The 17156-nt window shown below is 35.4% G+C and overlaps 1 protein-coding gene across 6 annotated transcripts in view; it reads right to left on the bottom strand.

Annotated features, from left to right (window-relative positions):
• Positions 1-1413: 1413 nt before the first annotated feature.
• The window catches only part of LOC149076004 (ferric reductase 1-like), a 49382-nt gene continuing 33639 nt past the window's right edge, over positions 1414-17156 (bottom strand). For 3 of the 6 annotated variants that reach the window (XM_089243533.1, XM_089243535.1, XM_089243534.1), the window contains 11 exons: positions 15989-16096; positions 13980-14139; positions 13594-13698; positions 12534-12649; positions 12325-12411; positions 12140-12199; positions 11199-11298; positions 7109-7252; positions 6127-6203; positions 2794-2838; positions 1414-1663 (listed from right to left, as the gene is read on the bottom strand). In XM_089243533.1, coding sequence (XP_089099659.1) covers positions 1571-1663; positions 2794-2838; positions 6127-6203; positions 7109-7252; positions 11199-11298; positions 12140-12199; positions 12325-12411; positions 12534-12649; positions 13594-13698; positions 13980-14139; positions 15989-16096 — 1095 coding nt within the window. In that variant the 3' untranslated portion in view covers positions 1414-1570. The remainder of the gene's footprint in view (positions 1664-2793; positions 2839-6126; positions 6204-7108; positions 7253-11198; positions 11299-12139; positions 12200-12324; positions 12412-12533; positions 12650-13593; positions 13699-13979; positions 14140-15988; positions 16097-17156) is intronic. The other 3 variants (XM_089243536.1, XM_089243538.1, XM_089243537.1) reach the window with 1 other exon arrangement.

The following is a 17156-nucleotide window of genomic DNA, read 5'->3' as shown; positions in this document are numbered from 1 at the left end:
TCATACTGAAATGTGGTAGTTTTATGTAATGCAAATCGCCATAATCATTTCTTATGCACTTTTTATGTTGCATTTTATGTGTTATGTCGATTTTTTTTTGTGATACAGCCACTATCTGTGAGTGACATTTTGAAGTTCTTTTTTAATTCTTCAAAACTTTAGGCCGTGATAAGTAGCAGCTTAGTGCAAAGTACAAGTTTTTGTGCAAACCGCACTTTTCTATGTCGATTTGTTGATTGGTTAATCTTTTTAAAATTATGCCCATGACTTTTCTCCCTCCCCCTATATATTAGCTAACTAACCAAACATCTTTGACCTTTATCATGGGGATCCGTAATGTTTCTCGTGCTTAACTTTTTCAATTAAGATAAACTTATTAACTAAAATATCGTAGATAATCAGCAAATATAGAAATTCAAGATTATAATCATATAATCATGTTATTAATAATGTATTTCTTTAGCAGGGTACTCCACCTAAATAATTCCCATTATCAGAATTTTAAACATCTCGAGGCATTCTTTTGGGGACCCCCTTTTTTTTAACTTTAGTTTACAATTTAATCGATGGATGGCCCGGTATACCGATACTATTCATATGTGCATAATCAACTCTGCAATTTTCGAATTTTTTTGAAAAACTGACTTTTTAGTGATCGTGATGCATGAAGATAAACGAGTGCTCGTGCTTAGAGGCATTGGAAATGTTTAGATTTGTGGGTGCTCGACTTCATCTTTATATAGATTTTTTTTATTTCTGAAAAAAATTCTGAGGGTGATCAGACCGGTGCTTCAAGATACTGTGGGAAGGGGACATCACCCTCGGTTCCGACGCCACTGCTCGTGCTTGTGTGTGTATGTGTGTATTCGGCAGATACATCAACCTGTTTGAAACCACTGAAAGTTGAATGATTGCAGTGCTTCTAGCATCGAAATCTGCAGCTATATTTTTTACATGATTTCGTCAAACCTGATAATTAAAATTTTACCGCGCTGTCTGCCCTGTAAAATTTTTAAAAACTTGAAACAGGGATTATTATTCAATTACAAGGGTTTTTAATGCTCGAGTCTTCCTCTCCCCCCCCCCCCACACACACACACACACACACACCTTGCAGTTTCTAATTTATTAGTTGGGTGCTTTACTTTTGACTAGTTAATGTGTTCATGGATAAATAAGTAGCATAGTTAAGTTAAGGTGTTTTGAATTTACATACAGTTATTTATTCACGTTTCAAAAGAAGAAAATAAGTTTGTTCGAAGAGTTTAATCTTATAAAAAAAATTCGCAACCCCTCTAGCTTATTTACGCCTTCACCCAGGGGATAGCAACCCTCAGTTTGGGAACCACTGCTATACGGTATTTATTTATTTTCTCTTGTATGGGAATGGACATCAAAATAAGAGAAACCATGCGCAGATAAACATTTATTCAAATTAAAAAAATAAAATAAAATATTACCACAAACAACAAATGTATAAAAAAAACTCCGAAAATAACATTTAAAAAGGATGAATCAAGTTTTTCGAATGTTTATTTTTCTTTTTCTCCTATTCATGCGTGTATGTTGATCAGTTCAAACAAATCATGACCACTAATGCCATAGTCAGTCCAGTCACGACTAATGAGTATAGGCCCAACACAAATTTCTTGTAGGCGCTTCCCTGTAAAACAATAATAAATCATCAGCTGGTAAAAATTATTTTAGCTATACGCATATAAATTTTACGAGTATACATTATGGGTACATAATGTCGTATTTCGAGTACAATTACGTATAATTTTATAATCATGCATAAGATCTTTCACCTGAAATTTCAGTGGAACCTCCCTTAACGGACACTCCCCGTTAAAGGACACTTTTTCTGGTCCCCAATCCCGTGGAATAGGGCTTTAATGTATTTCACATCTCGTTAGTGGATACTCTCGATAGTGGACAGTAAAATCAGACAACTTATTTTTTCTAATTTTTTCCCAATTTCTAATTTATTAATTTTTGGTCGTAAACCGAGAATCAACTAAGATTATACTTAATTCTCAACTCACACAGTTGGTAAAGATAAATCGTCAATTATTTACATAATTAACTGATCATGACTAGTCCAGGATGGTGAAATCGAATGAAAATTATGGTTTTGTTTGTTGATACGTGAGGAGAAAGCCAACATTACAAGACTGATATTGTTGTTATGAATGTATTTTACCTCTTCTTCACACTTATTTTAATTTAATTTTTATTACAAAATATATATGTGTAATGCGCATGTATCATGTACGGGTAAAAATAGTTAAATGGTTTATGGTTATAAATTTTTCCATATTTATCAAACTTTCCATTTTTATTTGGGAGAATTATGCATAATCGCCAGTAAAAATATAAATGTAGTGAAATTTAATCACTTTTCTTATCGAACGATTGGTGATTATGCGTAACCACAGGTTTTGTCACAGTGACATATAAATTTTAATACAGTATATAGAAACCAATTGCGACCAAAGCAAAACGTCGTGTAAATGTGAAAGTCGTATAAACGAGATTCCGCTGTATATTGCACCTCCCCGTTAGCACACAAAATTTTTGGTCCCATGAGTGCCCGTTATCTAGAAGTTCCACTGTACTGTCTATTGAGAGTATTTCTCTGTCTAAAATGTCTAAGAACTTCACATAGAAGATTTTACACATGATCTAAAATTTTGTGTTATGTGAAGAGCGATCAGATGATTTATTTATGAGATTTTTTTCCTAATAATGGGGGTTTTTTTGTGGGAGCTTAAACTCGCCAGTGTCACTTACTGCTGGTTCTTCTTTTTCGAAGTCAACGGAGCTAGTTCTGCTACCCTAGTATTAAATAGAAAAATGTGTTTAAAGTACAAAATGCATATCGACCAGTTGACCTGTGTGGAGGTAAGAAATGTTAGAGTTAATCAAAAGCTTTGTTGCATTAAGCTCTACTGAATTAATAAAGAAGCTCTATTACAGTGTTTCTCAACCTATGGTCCGCAGGAAGACTTGATATAATTTAATTTTAATTGAGTGAAAAATTATTCAATCGTATGCAAAACTGATATAAGCAATATGCTTACAGGTTCAAAAAAAAAAATTTGGCCTCCATAATTTGAAGTGATCATATTTAATCGCGAGAAAAAAAATGAGAAATTCTCTTCTAAACACAAAATATCACTGATTGCCACCAAATTGCCACAAACTTGGAATTTTCAACAAAACTAAAACTACTGCAAATCGTAATGAACACGCATGTATTTCACGAAAGGAAAATGTTCATCATCACAAGGGTGAAGAAAAGATAACAATTAAGATAAATTCTGGAAAAGGGCTCTTAAATATCTCGAAATACGATATATCGCAAAAAAAAAGTTGCCTTAAATGGGAAAAATCAATAATTATTTTTTAAACTGATGAAAATACACCAATGTGTCGAGAAAAAAAAATTCTTGGAAATCGCAGTGAATTGCAATTACATAGTTCACGGGAAAAACTTTAAAACATGACAAATATGTGAGATGAATATTTATAGCCATAATCATCACAATTTATAAGTTATATTATGATGGATGAATCATCATAATACTGCACGCACACACACACAGAACTTATAAATTATGAAAAATATCTTTATTCACAATTTAAGTGACGATTAAAAGCTGGTAAATGTTTTAATAAAAAACGGTACAATTGTCTACAAAGGCCAGTACTACCAAGAAAGTACAGGAACGGCCCGTAGAATACGAGTCATATGGTCGGGGGTGGTTTAAGCGAGGGTGCAATGGATGCGGTGCACCTGGGTGGCAGCTTGGGCTTCAGTTAGATAGAAAAAAAATTTAAATTTCCAATATATAGCATAAACTCACATGACATCATATGACTTTTGAGCCATACTCTGACAACGAATGTTGAGAAAACCTGAAGGAACAGACAGGGTAATACTACCCCCCAGGCCGTAAATACTATACCAGGAAACAAGAATGTGCTCGGTCATAAGGGACAAATGTGCTTGTTGGATCAATTAAAGGCAAAATAAAAATTTGGCCGGCTCTGAAGCGCCAGAAACGACCTTGAAATAATTTCTTAATAAAAATCGCATCGTTATATTCCTCTGTGCGAGATAAATGATGGCTCATCAATGACAGCTGTAATTTAGATCAAGTTATCTGATAAAATTAAGAACGATAAAATAATCCTGGACCGATTATTTAAAAGCGGGATGTGTGGTCACGGACATTTTGTTTAGTTAACAATGGTGTACTGGGCTTACTAAAAAAATCAGGTATATCTCAGAGTCACCTAGGTCAAAGTCCCGTCAATCTCCTGCCAGGGTCGTTTTGACGGACCACTACATTACGACCTGAGTAAGGAGAACATATGCAGGGGTGGCTCAAGCTTATCTGCCGCCCCCGAGTGCAAAGTCTCATGCGTCATCCCTAAATATATGGTAACCCTCAGTGCCGTCTTAACGCATGGGCCCACCCAGGCACGGTCCGGGGGCCTCAGGAGAAGAGGGGCTTTCAGAAAAACGAGAAGTAGTTGAATTTTTCGAGAATTTTCCAGGTAGGGCTTCAGAAAAATAACTTGGCCCGGGGGCCCATGATGCTCTTGAGACGGCCCTGGTCACCCTTCTCCGGCTGTAATTTATTGGTCCGTCAAATTGTTTCAGACATTTTATGTGTTCTTGGGTTCGGAAAAATTGAGAAACTCTGCTCTGTTGTATTTAAAATTAATAAACAGGCACAATATTCCATTAGTAAGCAAGCAAACAAAGAAAAATAATTAGGAGGTTTACAGACAAATTTCAAAATTTGAAGTACAGTGAGCAAATACTTGGCACTAGCAATTTCTCAAGTTATTTGTTTATAAGAAAAGCAAAGCAGAAATAAAACAGCAAAACCTCAATTTTCAAACAACCAAAACAACCGACCATCACCACCACCCATCCGTAAATTATTAGAAGGTATTGTTATTAGTTTTCTTTTGATTGCTGTTTCTGGATATCCATGTGGTTTTAAAATTTGCAGTAGGCTAGGCTATACAGTATAAGGGCTTTTCAGTTGAAATGTCTACATGCCGTATTCACACCGAATATATAATTTCCAAAAATTTCTTCTTTTTTTCTCAAAATTTATCATTTAGTTCATCAAGAATAAAATTTATCAACTTATATATTCTACATGAATTTTTTTTCCATGTCTAAATATTGTATATGACAAGAATGTCGCTCTCCACTTGTTAATACAAGATATACAGAAGACTGGATGTTGTGAAGATATTTACTATTTGAGATGTTAATTAACATCTCAAATAATAAATATCTTCACAACATCCAGTCTTCTGTATATCTTGTAAATATTGTATATTCATGCATGAAATTCCTTAATATTTTTGCATCAAAATGAACAAGCGCTTGATCGGTATGTATGGAAGCTGTAAAATCTGGTTATGATAATATAATCCAGGAACCTAAAACACTTCAATGAACTCAAATGAAGTAGTTTATGGCTTAGCTATAGGCTATATACGTATACACTTGTGGCCATCAAAAATGCAACACCTTGAACGCGTTGCGCCATGTGTTTGAACTTTTTTCCAGAGAAAATAAACATATTGATAAGTAAATGATCACAAAATGGAAAGAGTGCTTAATTTTGTTTTACAGAGGGCTCATTGCATAAAAGAAAATCGAACAAAAACACCAGAAGTCAGCTGCATGACCGACTTGGGTTTTCTTCTAATTCTGTACACGTACAGGTGCTGTCGAGGTATGAACATACCCAAAGTGGACAAGAAACGGTATTTCCATGCCTCGACAGCACCTGTAAGTGTACCGAATTTGTAGAAAATTTGAGTCGGTTAGATTACTGACTTCCGATGTTTTTTGGTCGATTTTGTATGGAATGATCCCTCTGTAAAACATGAAATAAAGCACGTTTGTTTTTTATTTTGTGATCTCATTTACTCATCCACTTGTTTACTCTTTCCCTGGTAAAAATTTCAAACATATAGCGCAAAGCGTTCAAGGTGTTGCATTTTGGATGGTCAACAGTGCATATGACTACCTTAAGAATGCATCAGTAGAATGGATCATATAATGGATTGTGGATTTATCATACTTACAGGGCCTTCTTCAACTTTAGAATATCCATCCCCAGTCTGAAACTGATCTGGTTTTTCTTTTTTTCTCCCTTCCCTTTCTGAAAAATAAGCAAGATATTGGTTTCTTAAATACTGAATCATTACAGCGCATGGATATGTTCATATTCAATTAAACAGAGTGTTCACGAAGACTGTTCGAAAGAAATAAAAATTCTACGGTTGATTCTTGAATAAAAAATAATTATATAATAAAAAATAATAATAAATAAAAACATTAACATTTTTATACTGCCCCTAATCAAAAACAAAATATCATTCAGTAGAATTTGCTTCTTTTTATGCAGAAGCAAACTTTAAGAATCTCGAAAAATGTTTTCTTCGAATGAAAAAATTTTTATTCAAAGAAATTCATTTCGTGACATAAAAAATTCGCTGAGATATTAATGTACTAAAGGAGTTTTTCTCCAACAGGGTTGTGAATAAAGGGAATAGCTTACTTCTGGGGCCATGATTTCTAACGCAATTGACAAGTTTAAGAAATACGATAAAAACATTGGGATAAATCGAGAAGCTATCCATTCTTAGATGAGATAACCATAATTTTTATAAGCAGTATATTTATATTTTATTATAATTATTGATTTTTGTGATCTGTTTCAATTCAGGCTTGGTGCTTATTAGACGCAGCACTGCACGTAATATGGTTATTTAATAAAAAACACAAATTTTAAAAATTATTCAAATCATAGAACTGGTGCTTATAAATTTTGTATTCCAGTTGTATTTGGTATTCCTGTTTTTTGTCAGTGTGAAATTATAGTTTATAATCGCACATAATTATGTTTTTTTTTGTTTTTTTTCGGACAAAATGGTAATCAACACTTTAACAGCACACTCTGTCGGCAATTTCCGCGATAATTATTATTTCCCCTCCTCTTCAAGCATCTTGTTTGTCATAATTTTTTATGAAAATAAACATGATTTAAATATTCATTGATTTTACCTCGTTCTTTTCCCATTAGATATGTATGAAGGTGAATCAAAAGATGAGTTAGGCAATGAAAAACGATGAAAGTGGCTAAAATCCAATAGAAAGCACTTGGCAAGTTTGATCTGCTGAGACTAACGGCAAAAAACATGTTCACGCCTGGAAATTAGAAAATATTTGTACTGAACTTAGAGATAATGTATATAACTTACGTACTGTATATCTATATGGTGACTCCATAATTCCCTTGCTACATTTTATTGGTGAACCGTTGACCACAGATGTATACTTCCAATCAGAAACGGTATCAAAACAACGTGTAGAACCAAAGCCTCTTAGATACTACATCTAAGAGGCTTTGATAGAACTCAAATACGTAATTCATGTTGCAAAGGATTGTACAGTTAGTTATCAAAATACAAAAACTCACTTTTATACGGACACCTCAAAAACCCAATTAGAAAGTTGTTGTCCTGTCTTTTCTCTAGCCAACAAAGAAAATTCCACCTTTCCAAGTGCAATATTCGCCAAGATATTTTTGGCGAATAATGCATTAATTTTTGCATATAAATTATTGCATATAAATTATTGCATATAAATTATTGCATATAAATTATTGCATATAAATTATTGCATATAAATTATTGCATATAAATTATTGCATATAAATTATTGCATATAAATTATTGCATATTATATTTTGCATATAAATTATTGCATATAAATTATTGCATATTATATTTTGCATATTATATTTTGCATATAAATTATTGCATATTATATTTTGCATATAAATTATTGCATATTATATTTTTCATATAATATTGCATATAAATTTTCTCCAATTAAAAATTGAAGAAAAATTTGGAAAGAACAGCATAAACGGGGAATATCATTTTCTGTTAGTTTATGCTGTTCTTTTTCAACTTTTCTCCGTTTTTTGAATTGAAAAATATCACAGCGAATATTGCACTTAGAAACGTGGAAGTTTTCTTGTTCGTCTCAGGAGAGACAGGGCAACGACTTTTTCAGACAGTGTGTCCGTATAAAAAGTCAATATTTATATTTTAACAATAATAACCCTTTGCAATAATATAATAGCACTAGCTATAATACCCGGCGCTGCCCGGGTTTTCTTCCATGAGGCTTTTTGGATCACGTGATATCTCCCTCTTTCTTTGAGGGACATACAACACAGGGCCGTCATTTCAACTTTTTCCTGGGGGGGGGGGGAGGCAAAGCACAAGTACTCAATGTATATATATATATTTGTGTGTATATATATATATACACCATTTTTAGTGTATTTTCAAAAGCCAGTGGGGGGGGGGGGGCAACGCCCCCCTAAATGACGGGCCTGACATACAAATTGTGTCCACGTTAACCAATATGGGGACTTCCTGCGTGACTCATAAAATAAACAAATCTAGATTTAAAGAAACGTAGAAATAAAAATATTTGCTTTCCTTTTTTAAGGGCGCTAAGTATTTCGATCCCCCCCCCCTCACCTTTTGAACTTCAAGTTATCCATCTGCCTATTTCAGCTCCCAAAAATGCTTAATTAAAGCTGTGGAATTTCTTCGATGTACTTTATGGGCCCATAATTAATTTTAAAACAACCTAAACTATATGTGAATTTATGCAGTTGAATATGAAAAGACACAATACGGAGACATTAATTTTCATGCTTGAGAAGATATGAATAAAAAGTTGAAATCAATGTTATTGCATGAATATCCAACTCAAAAGTAGGTCCGGGGCTAATTACTTCCTATTTAATCTCCTGGACTTCGTGTATCTCTAAGCGAACTCAATATTTAAAAAATCGAGAATTCAATAAAATTTTTAAAATTATTGATGGGGCGGAAAACCCCATCAAATTTCCGCATTTCTACAGTAAAATCGACAATTTTAACACTGATTTCTATGGGGGATCATCCTTTGCCTGACCCTCAAAGTGATGCTGATAGTGATTATAGCACCTATTCAAAAAGTCTCATTACTGGGAAGATTGAAAAAGTGGCAAACCATTATAAAGGCATAAACTATTACACATATCGTAACAGGATTAGAGAAGTGACAAACCATTGTAAAGGCATAAACACGTCTGAAACGCATTGCTAGGGAACCGCGGTAACCAAAGTAAACGTTCGGAAAGTGATTGTTGAGGCCCAAAAAACCATTGTTGCCCGACAGTTTTTTGCCCATTTTGGGCATTTGCCCTGGTCTGACGAAATTTTAAAGTAGCCTATCGTTCAAGTCGGGTCCCATTTGGTATATATGCAAAATTTGGCGACGATCCATCTAAAATTGTAGATTTGTATAGAGAACATACATACTCACACACAGACAGACAGAAAATCAATTTTATATACACTCATTGCCATAAAAATTTGCGCACCGAGAAATAATTGTGGGATCAAAACGAAAGTTGGCCTGAAGGTACATGTCGGGCAGATATGCAAATGATTAGAAATGCAGCGTGATTGCGCATTGCGTAATGCCACTAGAGGGCGTTGAACTTCGTTCTCCTTCGAGTATAAAACAGGTAAGCAGAGCTTGCTGGAGTGTATTTAATCGTTTGCAAAGGAAATGCTGAGGTAGACATGCCGTTACGCCGCCGTCGAAGACCATATGAGCAGTTGTCAGAGTTCGATAGGGGAAGAATCATCGGGATGATGGAAGCTGGGTGGTCAGCTCGGCGAGTAGCTCGTCAACTAGGCCGTTCTGATTTTATTGTGTGGAGGTGTTGGGACCAGTGGACAGAAGAGACGTCATTTACACGGCGACCAGGTTCAGGACGCCCTCGACAGACCAATCGTTGAGAAGACCGTCACATCATCTGAAACGTACGCGTAGAGCCAACTGCCTCATTGGCCGCTATCCAGACACAGGCAGCAGCTTCACTAAGGGCCCCTGTGTCTTCCCGAACTATCGCAATTCTCCTGGCTGAAGGACATCTGGTATCGCGGCGCCCATTACGTGTGCTGCCAATGACACCCACCCACCAACGCCTCCGTTTGGAGTGGTGTCGAGCACGACGGGATTGGACTGCAACGGAATGGAACCAGGTCGTCTTCAGCGACGAATCGAGATTCAACTTGAGCAGTGATGACAATCGTGTTCGTGTGTGGAGGCCCCGTGGTGAACGCTTCAATCCTGCCTTCGCTTTACAGAGACACACCGCTCCCACAGCTGGTGTCATGGTATGGGGTGCCATTGCTTACGATACACGGTCACCCCTAATATTGATCCATGGCACAATGACAGCCCAGCGGTACATCCATAACATCCTTCAGCCACATGTGTTGCCACTCACGGCAGGGCTCTCAGGAGCCATTTTTCAACAAGACAATGCTAGGCCACACACGGCAAGGATGTCACAAGACTGCCTCCGCCACATTACCACCCTTCCCTGGCCTGCTCTATCCCCAGATTTGTCACCAATCGAGCATATCTGGGATCATTTGGGACGGCAAGTTGGACTCCCTACGAGGTTGGTCGAACTAGAGGCGCATTTACAGCAACTGTGGAACGATATGTCTCAGGACATCATACGGAACTTGTATGCCTCAATGCCCGCTCGTATCGCATCGTGCATTCGCGCTAGAGGGGGTCCAACAGAGTACTAAAACTTCTGTTCATCTGTACTTTTTTCTGCAATAAATGATCCTTTTTCTTGGATTTTCTAATCACTTACTTATATCAACGTAGTACTTACATGTGTAAAATTTCGTTTCATTTTGACGACTTCTTCTGGGTGCGCAAATTTTTATGGCATGTTATTTTGATACTGTTTTTAACTGGAAGTATTCCTCTACGATCAACGGTTCGCCATTAAAATGCGGCAAGGAGAATTATGGAATAACCCTGTATATCATCTGTACAGTAAAATAGTACAGATGATTTTTTTTTTTTCAAAACTGAATTGGTACCTTTTGATTTAAAAAAAACGTTGATTCCTTAATTTTTAGAGCATTTGAATAATTATATAATTTTAAATAATAAAAGTTTCTGATAATTTCATATTAAATAAAATTATTATAATTTTAATAGCAATGAATGCAGTTCATTAATCTCTAATTGGAATTCTTAATATACTTACATGCTAATAATTGTGCTCCGTTGCCAATTAATCCATGAATCCACCTAAAAATTGGTCTTTTGGGTGAATTTGGCGGCGGACGTAAAATGGCGATAAATGGCTGAATTGGAAAGAAATTTATATTTTTTCAATGGAATAGAAAACAAACAGTTTTCATTCTCAATCACATAATAAATGGATTTTCATATTCAAAAAAATATTTTAAGTACAGTGATGCATCGGCTAACGAACGCCTATGCTTATGAATTTTTCGGCTAACGACTGCGAACTCGACTAATGAACATTTTTGTTGATAACGATGCGCGTGCTAATATAAAACAGCCGCGTCGTGAGCTAATTTCGACGCCAATTATCCTCAGAATTGCTCTCACTTGAGTCCGATTAACTCATGTCCAACGGAATATTTCTCAAGATGTACCTCTCTTTCTGAAATGATTCGAAACCCTTTCACTTAAAATAAAAGATTCAGCTGATACGAAATGCATTGAAAACAAATGATATTATGTTTTCAGAGCGCGCTCTCTTTCACTGCAATACTCTGAGCATCAAATTAACAGTCTAGGCCCGCGCGCGTGTGTGTGTAACATAATTCATTCATACATTCAATGATACAATACATGTATGAATTATCATGTACAGTATATCATATGGTACGATTTATCATGTTTACCAATGACGCGACGCTTGGGTATTATGCATAATCGTCGGTAAAAGTGTGATAAATTTAGGGAAATTTATGAAACTCACCAAAATGCTCAGTGATTACGCATAATAACTGGTTACTATGTTTAATAAACGGATTTATTGCATTGTTATTGTAACGTATTAACATTATTGATTAACGTATAGGCCTATAATATTCCTAGAATTAATAGGAAGAAATATAATTAACTTAATGTCTCTCTTTACTCTAATTTACTCATAATCATTTGAACAAGTACCTGAAAAAACATCAAAGCTGTTGCAATGACTCCTAATATTGGATGAGGATTTGCCCCAACCTGAAATGGAAGAATTATTTATAATTACGTAATTGATCAATTCGAATTAGTTAAGCCTACTATAGTTCTTTTATACGTCATTGCCAACTACTATATAAGTTTATAGATGAGATTTACGTATTTACCAAACTCCATCCACGGACGTCGATGAAAATTATCGCGAATCCAGCGATAGCGCAACCTATCGCCAATATCATGAAGCTCCTATGAATCTGTTCAAAAAATATATTTATCTATTGTAATCATGCATAATTAATGTCGAGAAAATAAATGTTTGTGGCACCGATTTTCAAAAAATAATACGTAAGCCATGAGATAAATCAATTACACTTACCGTAAACCAAATTTTGGTACCGAGGAAATCCCATTTCGGCCAGACTTCTTTATAATGACGAGCTAAAAGAATCGCCAAACTCACAAAAAATATCCATGCGATGGTCATCAAGGAACCTGGAAAAATATTTAATACATATCATTCAGGAGCAGCACATAATAATTGCAGTATCCTTACTCGTACTGTGATTTATAGGCCTCTTATGTGTGTTGTTTGGAAATCAATACTTTTTTTTATCTGCGAGTATTATTCATACCAGGTTCGAACCAAGGGCGTAGCGAGGGGGAGGGACTTGGGGGTCTGGTCCCCCCCCCCCGAAATGTGAGAAAATGACCGAAAAAAGAGAAAAAGATGGCCAAATCCATTGTTCTGTCACTTTGGTCCCCCCCCAAAATGAAGTGGTCCCCCCACGAACGAAATTTCTGGCTACGCCCCTGGTTCGACCCCCGTTGGCGGTACAGTGGTGGTCGTCTGAAGGTGGTTTGCTGCAGTTTTTTAACTTTAAGGAGCGAATGCGAGCCGGTTCCTCCATTTGAAAAAGTCTCTGGACAGACCTTCAACATAATGCTTACATAACATGAAAATTCAAACAATGGCCAACTTCACTGCAAAATATGGGAGACAGATGGCAGCACCGGCAAGAACACACAAAACAAGCTCAACGCTGACAACATGAGTGTATTAGGGCTATACATTCCGACATGCACAACACGTTCCTATATGCACCAATTTGTTAGAAATTTTGCAGAGGATTGTGTACGAGGTGCATGTACGGTCAAAAAGTAATAGTAGCATCATTCATATTCTGTCCCAAGCCGCTACACACTACTCTGGTTCCGCGTCACATCAGAGACGTTGTGAATTTAAACGAATCAGAATTCACAGCGTGGAAATTCCCACGTCGGCAGAACTTCCACGAACCAGAATTCACAACGTCTCTAACGCAGTGTGCAAAGACCTTTAGAGAAAAGGATAGATAATCATGACATAATTTTTTCAGTAATTATAGAATTAATGAATAACACACATGTATATTGTATGAATAGGCTACTGTACATACCATGTAATTTGACAAGTGTCGTCGGCTTGCCTTTGATGAGAGTTGCAATAAATAGATCGACTTTACTTGAAGATACCGCAGTATTACCATGATGAAACTTCTTCTCTATTTACGTGGACAAAAATGATAAATTATTTTAGTTTAAAAAGTAATAAATTATTTTAGTTTAAAAAGTAATAAATTATTTTAGTTTAAAAAGTAATAAATTATTTTAGTTTAAAAAGTAATAAATTACTTAATTTAAAAAATTAAATTAAATAGTTTAATAAAAATTAAACTAATTATTCGAGTAATTTTCAATTTTTTTAAGTGGCACATGAGGATGCATTTGATGAATCATACCTAATAAGAATGGACTATATATGGTAAAATTTGTGCTAACTCACTTCCATTTTCATCGAGTTCCCCTTTCGCCAATAACAGATAGAAATTCTGTTCCTCCACGTCAAATGTTATCCAATTCGCTACTGTTCTTGTCGGTCTTAACCATCGGCAACTGACTATTCCGTCCGCGTAGTCTAGTGATAATGTCGTTATGTTTGGATGCTGTGGGAGAAAATTTGTAAAATGATTAGTTTCCTTAAAATTTGAATTTTTGTTTTCGATGATTTTCATAAATTAGTCGGTTGAGCCTCTAAACAAAGTGAGCGTCTACTGTTACAGTGTTTCCCGAGCTGAGATGGTATTGCTTCCTTGTGGTCCTGGGATAGTCTGAAGGGGGCAATGGGTAAAAATCAAGCGTTATAGGTGGTTAAGGGGACCACAGAGAGCTGAGAAACAAAAAAATTTGGACGTGAAGAAATAAAACTTTTAACCCTTTAAGTGGCATTGGCGAGTTATCTCGCCTCCTTAAAAGCACCATATTTTAATATTGACGATCCCAGATATTTTGTAAAATTGATTTCTCAATGGAACACTTTTTCCTACAACCCCTTATTTTGCACCTGCTGAAAATCGGAAGAATATCTACTTAATTAAAAAATATATGGCATACTATATATACAGGGTTTAGTGATTTCTGCTATGCCGCTTTAGGGAGTTAAGTGAAATTCTGTGGAAAAAAAAGCTTGATTGCTATCAGAACAGAAGAAATCGCCCATAGAGCCAGGATGATCTCAATTTATGGGGTCGATCCGGGCGTGACCTGGGGACCTCCTGCCCATAGGGCAACCTACATAGTAAAATTTATATGATTTTCGAAAGTACGTGTATGTGAATATGTATAAGATGTTACTTCCAGCTAAATACTAAACCCTCAGAACATGACTTTGCTCAAGAGTCCATGACTTTGAGATGACTCTGCATAAAACCAGAACAAGAGGATTCACTGAACTCTAGCCCGGGTATTCGAAGTCGAGGGTGCATAGGTAACAGGGCTCATGGCATTTTACTGGGGAACAATTGATCTTAGAGGCATACTTCAAATTAGAAAAATTATCCAAGTAACGGGTGTGTGTATATATATAGTAGACTAGAACTCAGATACGTCATTCATATTGTAAGGGGGTTGCATAGTTACTTTAAAAAATTAACTTTTTATACGGACACCCTGTGCCCAAAAACCAATTAGAAAGTTGTCTCTCCTGTCTGCCCTGTCTCTCTTGATCCCAATGAAAAAAAATCCACTTTTCTAAGGCCACGATTACACTATAAAAAACTGATAAAAGAACTTTTACAAAACTTGAGAAGAACAACCAGTAAAAGCCTGGGAATTTCTCGATATAACTTGGTGGGCCGTGGTTTCCATTGAACATTTCACAATTTGGCCGCAATGTCTGAAAGGTTGAAGACCTCTGCTCTAGTATAATCGCCCACTATGAATTTACTAAATAAATCAATTCAATAAGTAGAAAGGTTCTTTCTCCTGGATGGGGGTGGGGCGTTGATTAAGACCGAAGGAGGACGGAAAAGGTTAAGAAACGCAGTTCAATACAATTAAATGCAAATAAATACAAATACAAAAGCCACAACAGACAAAATGCCCGACGAGGTGGCTGAAAAAAAAAATGCTCATAAAAATGTAGCTATCGAATATACTGTATATCTAAACTATATCGAAAATACAGAAACCCAATAAGAGCAATAAAAAACAAATAATTATGATAAAATATAAATATACTGTCCATAAAAAATTATTTCAGTCTTATCTAAGAATGGATAACTTCTCGATTTATCCCAATATGTTTATCGTATTCCTTTTTAAACGTGTGAGTTGTGTTAGAATTCACGACCCCCGGAGGTAAGCTATTCCATTTATTCCCAACCCTATTAGAGAAAGCCTCCCTGCTACACCGCAATCCCTTACCGATCGATAGTGGTGTCCCCTTCTCGAAGCAATTGATTAATGATGTAAATATACTATATTATTGATTAATGTGATAAATGAGGCACTTACTCCTTGAAGTCTCATGTTCCCTTTACTGTGTTGTGTCACATAATTCCAGCTTTCATGTGTCTCGACTTTCTCCTGGTAAAACACACACTCGGTAACGCTGTCGTCTCCCTGAAGTTCGAAGTTATTATATAAGAACATACAGTATCGTGATACGAAATAGATTTGATATTTTATACTTATACAGTTGTACAGGCTGTCCTAAATCGTTTGCACAATCGATATCTCTGCAACCGTTGATTTTAGAAACATGCTCTCAATTGCAAAAAGTTTTCAAATCACATGCGATTACTGGAAATGTCTTGAATTTGCTAAGGCATACATGCTCAACACATGTCACGCGGGCCATATGTGGCCCGTAACCTCAAACGTGATTTTGTAAAAATCCACTAAGCAGCACATAGCCAGATTATTTAGGTGACCCATAGCACATTTCTAGACCGCTTAAGTGACCCAAAACAGATTCTCAGACCACTTAAGTGACCTGTACCACATAAATATATATATATATATATATATATATATATATATATATTTACTTATTTATTTTTATTTATTTTTTTTTTATTGTTACACAATCAATATATATATATATATATATATATATATATATATTAACTTTTTATCTAGACCCTGTGTGATAAAACTTTCAATTAGTGTAATGCAAATGGGACTTTGAGGAATCATTTACAAAAAATTTCAATATTAACTGAGATACTGTATTTGGCTTCGGAGTTCATCACCAGTGATTTGGGACATGGTTCACAAATTGTGAAATGTTAATTTATTCAAAGTGGTAAAAATTCTGCAATTGTGAAAATAATTGTCAAAAAATGTAATCGTTATTTATTGTGGAAAAAATAATAAAATATTTTGATTTATTCTATTCGTGTAACTTTTGAGCTGCAGTGATGCGTTGCTAATACAGTGATAAGTTGCCAAAAAACACAGTGGTTTTATGTATATATTTAATATAAATAAATATTGCATTTAAAAATATGGCTTTTTTTTCAGAGCGAGATCTACATTATTTCAATGACAGGAAGTTTTCGCACAAGTATATTGGACTGTATGTAGAAGTTGATTTCGTGATGTATACAACCCCTTCATGAAAACTTTGAGATTTTAAGTAATTACAAGTCATTTGAAAACTCTTTGTAATCGAAAGTAC

The sequence above is a fragment of the Pholcus phalangioides genome, unplaced genomic scaffold, assembly GCF_987345545.1.
Source record: "Pholcus phalangioides strain wild (caught in Gottingen) unplaced genomic scaffold, Ppha-v1.0 ptg000015l_1, whole genome shotgun sequence".
In the NCBI taxonomy this organism is placed as follows: domain Eukaryota; kingdom Metazoa; phylum Arthropoda; class Arachnida; order Araneae; family Pholcidae; genus Pholcus; species Pholcus phalangioides.
This window is presented reverse-complemented; position numbering and strand designations above follow the sequence as displayed.